The sequence below is a fragment of the Phalaenopsis equestris genome, unplaced genomic scaffold (genome assembly GCF_001263595.1).
Source record: "Phalaenopsis equestris unplaced genomic scaffold, ASM126359v1 Scaffold216725, whole genome shotgun sequence".
NCBI lineage: Eukaryota > Viridiplantae > Streptophyta > Magnoliopsida > Asparagales > Orchidaceae > Phalaenopsis > Phalaenopsis equestris.
In genome coordinates this window covers 7,549-14,580 of record NW_018235319.1, presented here as the reverse complement: position 1 = coordinate 14,580, position 7,032 = coordinate 7,549, and the positions used below count along the sequence as shown (strand labels likewise).

At 37.1% G+C, this 7,032-nt stretch overlaps 1 protein-coding gene across 2 annotated transcripts in view; it reads right to left on the bottom strand.

Moving 5' to 3' along the window:
• LOC110037198 (WD repeat-containing protein 11-like) overlaps positions 1–5,852 on the bottom strand; it is a 124,592-nt gene extending 118,740 nt beyond the window's left edge. The window contains exons 1-2 of one of the 2 annotated variants that reach the window (XM_020741783.1): positions 4,646–5,852; positions 2,212–2,689 (exon numbers count right to left, since the gene is read on the bottom strand). In XM_020741783.1, coding sequence (XP_020597442.1) covers positions 2,212–2,689; positions 4,646–5,670 — 1,503 coding nt within the window. In that variant the 5' untranslated portion in view covers positions 5,671–5,852. The remainder of the gene's footprint in view (positions 1–2,211; positions 2,690–4,645) is intronic. The other variant, XM_020741784.1, reaches the window with a different exon arrangement.
• Between the last annotated feature and the right edge of the window lie 1,180 nt (positions 5,853–7,032).

The following is a 7,032-nucleotide window of genomic DNA, read 5'->3' as shown; positions in this document are numbered from 1 at the left end:
GTGTGTGCTTCCCCACAGCTGCTTCCGGGGGCAGCGCAGCTACAGCTGAAAAGCTGACAATCTGCAGCTGCGCCAAACAGACCCTTAGATGATTCAGATCAAATGTTTAAGATATTAGGAATTACTTTTCAATTTTAAAATGTGCTCCTGAGATATAATTACCACAACAAAATCTAGTTTAGATTTGCCCAACAGCTCTCCCTCCCTCCCTCCCTCTCTCGCTCTCTCTCTCTCTCTCTCTCTCTCCACTAATTTCATCCTTAATTCACTCAAAACCATCAAATATTGGCATACAAGCCCCTTAAGGTTACAATTAGAATTGAACTCAAAAGAAAATTATCAAATACAATCTCATCATAAGGACCTTAGATAGAGAAAGTGCAAAAACAGCTTTTCACCCGAAAAGAAGATTTAGATTTAAGAGAAAGTCACACTGAGTGTAGGCTCTGAAGAATCTGACCGCTCCCCGAGATTCTACATTTATTTTTTATGTTTTGTGGAAAGAGATTTGGAAGGTCAATCTTTTAGAAGACAGATTGAAATGCAGATAAGATGCTACCAGAGATTTCACCCTCATTTTACAAAACTTTTTTTATTTGGGGTTCGTAGTTTCCCATAGATGGTTAATTACCCCTCCCAACAACGGGAGAGCACTTTCAATTAAGACTAGTCATTAAGAATTGAATATTTAACATATAATAGCAGCGAATATATAATAATTTAAATTATAAAATTTATAATTTAAAGCTTAAAGTGGATGGTGGGGAAATGAAGATGATACCCAGTCAAGATCCCAAGGTTTCGTCATCCTGGGTCATTGTGGTCTCTGATTTACTTAGTCAAAGGAAATAATCGACCCAACCTGATAGAATGATTCTTGTCATCAGTCATGGATTGCATCGCCCAAGAGATCCTCATAGATCTAAGGAGGATAATTTTCAAAGGGGACACAACCTTAGCTAATAGAATGTTGTGTTGATCAATTGTACCCTTATGATTCACAATTCAAATGACAGAAAGTCATTAGGAAACATACAGGTTCATGACCGTAATATAATGTTTTCATTTGGCGGAAATCACTCGATTAGATGGCTCTGATCATAACTGTTATTTTGTGGTGTCATTTGAGGTCAAAACTATGAAAATAGAAGACTCAAGCCACATCCTTACTGGTGTGCAACTGCTTGGATTGTGAATATAGGGATATACTTGCTCTTTGTGAGCAGTAGTCGGTCAGAAATTTGTCAACCTTAACAAACTGTTGCGGAGGGTGGATTGGATTCACTTTAAGTGTTAAGTGATTGATTTTAACTTGAATATTTTGATTAGTTGTTTTAGAAATCTTGATTTAAAAGATTGATCCCTCTAGTTGAAATATTCTATTAACTCGGTCATCATTGCGAAAATTAGCATTTAAAACTTTTATATTTGAAAGGGGCATTTAGTTTTGTTAGTTTAAACTTTTTAGAGTATAAGTCATGTTGACTCCTAAGGGGTACTTAGTTTTACTAGTTTATATTTCTTAGTTTAACATATATAATAAAAAACATATCATATGACTCCTAAGGGGGTATTTAGTTTTACTAGTTTATATTTCTTAGTTTAACATATATAATAAAAAACATATCATATGTTGTCTTAATCTAGTCAAGAAAAAGCCTCAGTACAATTAAAAAAGAATGGAGAAAGAATTTTGAAGGATAAATGCCCAATCTATGAAGGATGGAAGCAATGGTGATAGATGAGTAGAAACTCATACTATATGCTCTCCATTTGCTAATTAATAGTTGTAGGCACAAGCATTTAAAATTATATTTACTTGAACAAACCTAAGACCTCCTTCCACCCATCCAAAAACCCAAATTAGCAAAGGAATCTATAAATATATATACATAACTATAAAGGTTACATGGAAAGCATAATTAATCCATAAAAATTTTAAAAGCAGCAATATCAAAGAACAATACCTAGCTTTTAAGTTGTCAAATTAAGATGTTCTACTTGGAGAACCATAGTTAATGACAGATAAAACAATGCAAAAGAACATAATGTAATAATATAAGCATAAAAAGATAAATGAAATGATCATATACATGGAACTTATTAGATATGGTTGGCATGTTCTGGTTCTATAATGACCGAAAAGAAGAAAGGGGTGAAATTTTAACAACATAGAAAGAAATAGTATTCTAAAAGAGTTCAACAATTGACCTTCGTTGAAGATATGGAATCAATAATACCAGCCTTCGATACATTAGTGGAGTTAGTATGCTCTGAGTTTTTGACGTTACTTGATTGGGATATAGTAGAATAATTACTAGTTGTTCCAGAATGTGCATCCATAAGGGACCCTTCTCCAGCAACAGCAGCACTGTCAAAACTTAAGGAACCCAACCCGATATTTCTTGCCTTCTCAGAAGTCATAAGCCAATTCCAAATTTTACCATCATCAGAGATAGAGATCAATGTCGTCCTTGCAACAATATCCATCCCTCCAAATACATTTAAAGATGTCGAAGAATCAACAATTGAAGATGTGGAAGATGAATCAATGGAAAAACTGCCAACATTCTGAAAAGCAGATTCTGATTGGCAGAGAACAACAGAAAGAATTGTTGGGGAAGGAATAGAAGTACCAATGGAGGGCATTAATTCTTCCATTGTACGCAGCATATACACCTGTTCTCCTCTGCAGTTGGAGAAGACAAATTATGAGGCATTGAAAGAAAGAGAAACACCTTGTGTAATAGCACAATAAAGTATGTAGTTACGTACACATACACAGAAAGAGAGAGCCTGCATTACACAAATTAGCCAAATCATACCAATAGTATCACAGGAAGTCTATTTTTGTAAGAAAATAATACCAAAAAAGTAGTTTGACATCACCAAGAAACAACTAAGAGAGGATCATTCAATACATGCAGAGGTTAATTAGAGTTCACTTATATTAGTATCACACAAGTAAGCAGAATGCAAACTGATCTAACACCAGAAATTAGAACAACTAAACCTAGATTAATATAAAAGAGCCTAGTAATACAATAGACTGAATTTAAAAGCCCGCTAAAGATTGTAGAAATAGCTAGTTTGATTTGAGAAGAGTTTGAAAATAATTCAGCTTGCAAATTTATTGATGTTATGCCTCTGAACCATTTCACAACTGTTAAAAAAATCCAACCAACTTGGCTGTAATTTTACACCCCAAAAACTGAATGCTGCTTTGGATATTTGTCTCTTTTCAATCTTCAATGAAATCAGAGGTAGTCATTTGACTGTCATGATCCAATAAATAAGATTTTATATAGTAGATAATGTATGTTCTAGAACGGAACCCCCCGAACACCAACTTATATATACCAGATATATGTTACTGCATCCTTCATATGTCTTTTTCTTTATCAATAGTAAATCTTCAAATCATGCTCCTCCAAATAATAAGATTACTTTATGTGCCTCTATTAAAAAATAATGCTCAATATGGCAGGCAATAGCTTGTCTTTTGGCAAAAAGCAATTAATGGGTCCCTAGTGCAGTTGTCTCCAGCACATTTTAAGAAATATCTACTCTAGCTATGCCTGCAAAGGGAAATCCCAATCCCATCTATGCTCACACTCCAAAGCTTACCATCATAGTATTACCAAGTGGCCTTAAATTTATTTCATCAAAGCTTTTAGATATAAACGGAGCAAGGATTTATAACTATGAAGCATAGCATTCCTAAAGGGTTATCATGTAGTGTTTTATACTTAAAGGGCAATAATTTCAATGTTAAAATTGCCATTTAGCATCAAATATGTTTTTTTTTCTATGAAAAATTCACACTATTTAGACACTTCTTTGATGAAATGACCATTTGTCAGATTAAATCTAAAAGCTGCATTTTCATTCTAAGCTATTTATAACCCACTATCACATATTTAAATTTTCCATCACCTTTTATGAACATCTTTTGACTCATAAAAAACTACTATGTCAAGTGCTTAATGAATGCAAGAAAAGTGATACCTATTTTCCATACTTTTTAATATCCCAGAACTATTACAAATAATGAGGAGTTATATAAGGACAGAGCAAAAAAATTCAAAATTGGATAGCTAATTTAAAGAGATGCCTCGAAATTACTAGATAACAATGGAGTATTATTAAGAGCTAAAAAATAAAAAAATAAAGTAAGACATAACATGTTATAAAAATTCTCTAACAAGCAAATAAATGTAATAAATCAGCTAAGATGCAATGAAATAGACGGGATGCATTAAAAATGATCATAATTAAAAAGAGAGAGTATCATCATTAAAAGGGGCCAAATAAAATAAACTTTAGGTGATTTCGGCATACAAAATAATGAGTGGAATATGTGATAGGAAGATGTTGGTTGATAGCTGTCATAAAAAATGATTAAGATAAATAGGTTTAAAGGCAACACATTTAGAAAGTTTGTAAGAAAATTTATATAAACTACAGTGAAAAACAAGTTGTGATGAATGATAAAGGCGTATAGACAAAATCGGCCTTAAATAGTTAAACATGGCTGAGCTGATGGCATCTCCATGCACAGTTTTATCCTGCTATAATATCATTTGAGGTCATTTTTGCCCTCCACAAACCAAGCAGTATAAGATAAACAGGTCTCCAGCCTTACTCTTTGCGCTTCCATATACTGAGTATCCCATCCAGATGAACACAGTAGAGCAGGTCAATGTCCGGATCAGGCAGCACGTCCATGAACTTGCTGCACCCGCGAGGTAACGGCGCAGAGAACAGTGAGGCCTGATACTGAAGATCAAACACAATGAGATCCTTTGGGAATGTCACCATGACAATGTGCCTCCATCTCGGAGAGAAGCACAACCGCGCATAGAACTGGGGGAAGACCGCCAGTGCCGGAGCTGTTGACCCCGCCGAGGACTCCTTTTCAGTTTTCTGAACGTCAATAGAGTCCCTCACTCCAGGGATCTGCTGCTCCTGAAGAGACACGTCGTCGTTACCCTCCCCAAGTACGATGACGGAGAGCAAGAATCCTCGAAGGCCGAGAACGCAGAAGTGCCGCCAGTCAAATGGATCGCGCCGAATGCACACAAGGTACTCCGGCGTTGTGTCGTACTTCCAGAGGCAGCGACCAGTGGCAGCATTCCATAGAACAAGGAGGGAGGGACCATGAATGGCGGCAACGAGCCAGGAGTTCGACCTGACCCAGCAGAGATCTTGGATACCTAGCTTGGGACGGTCTCCATGAGAGAAATGATCGAGCTCAAGCCAGAGGAAAACTGAGCGGGATCGGAAGTCCCAGATTGCAATGCGACCCTGGCGGTCCCCGACGGCTAGGCTGAGGTGGGAGTTGGACGGGTCATCTTCAATGGACAGATCGCGGGAGACTGTTTGGCAGCTCCATCGGACGGAGGTGACGAAAGGAGCAAGAGCGAGGGCAGAAGTAAGAGCGGTAATGGAGCCAAAGGATTGAGGGGCAGTGGAGGGCATGGGAAGGACAGAGACGAGTTGCATGGATCTAGGGTCGACGATTACGACAGAGCTACCAGCGCCGTACGCAAGAAGCCCAGCAGGGCTGCAATCGGCCGCGCCGCCGTTGCTGCGGTTTGCAGGGCCGGGTAGCATAGAATCCCAGGTTTCGGGCGGTCTGGGCTGCATCGCCGACGACAAGGAGTCCATCTCTTCCGGCGCTATTGGCCTCCGCCGGTCTCACCTCAGCATTCCTTCCTCTTTCAAAGCATGGACTCACCGTCCACCGAAAAATATTAAGTTAAACCAATAAGTTGGAATAATTTTGGTCGTTCCCTTTGAAAAACTCCGCTAACTCCAGACAGAATTTCGGAGATCGAGAGCAACAGGAAGTCGGGATAATTTTGGTCGTTCCCTTTGAAAAACTCCGCTAAAAGTCGGAATTGTGGAGAGTCGAGTCGGGTTGGAAGCGGTCGAAAAACAAAATAATTTCTTAGGACTGAACCGAACGAGCGGATCATCAATGCATAAGAATTTATAAGGGGCATTTACATATATACTCGCAATTCTTATGTACTTATGTTTAGCACCTAAACTTTAATTTTACATTTAGATCACCTAAATCTTTCTTACTACCATTTTAACCTTCCAAAACTAAAATACTCCTTTGTAAGAAAAAAATAAAGTTTAGGAGTAAGATATGTAAAAACATAAGAATTGTCTCCTCTTGTATACAAAAAACTTGTCAACACAATTCTTGAGAAGAACAAACGATTTAAATTAGAAGGGAAGAGACGAATATCAATAATCTGACAAGAAACTACAGGAACTCTTGAAGTTGATCGATTGAAGATCGTCAGTTAACTCAAGAATGGTCGATCAACTAAAAGTCTGTTATATTATCGAATGGCTCTCTGGGCAACCAGGGATGTCTGCACCAAGCACCTCAAGGCTGATCAGTTGTCACTCTCAAAGCCAACCGGTTTCGAAAGCAAAGGCCAATAAGTGTCCAAACAAAATAGTCGACTCGGACCAATTAAGTCACTGATCTAAAGACCTGTTGGTCAGGAGGCATAGACTTACAAAAGCATGTCAATATCAGTTATTAATATGAAAATGTGTTAATGTCACTTATAGATGTGAAAGGATGACAATATAAGTTATAGATATGGAATTACACGAGTATCAATTATAATTACGAAACGATGTCAAATGAGGCAACATTAAGCAGTAACACCCCTAATAAAGTAAGGAAATTTTGATAAGAATCATGACATGTTACACTCTTCCTATATATCATTTTATCTATATTTTTTTAAAATATATATTCTAATTTTTAAAATTTGTTAATAATAATATTGATACACCATCAGTGAATTCTCATCATCTGACATGAATCTCGAGACATGACACATATCATGAGGCAATATTTTTAGTAAGAAACATTCAGACTTTGATAAAAAAACTCATCTAGAGCTTCAATTTCGTCAAATATGCAGTCAAATTGATTGGCTCAACGAGTCAGACCCAATTATACCAAAATCAATCCAATCTTAGGCAAATCAAGCCCCG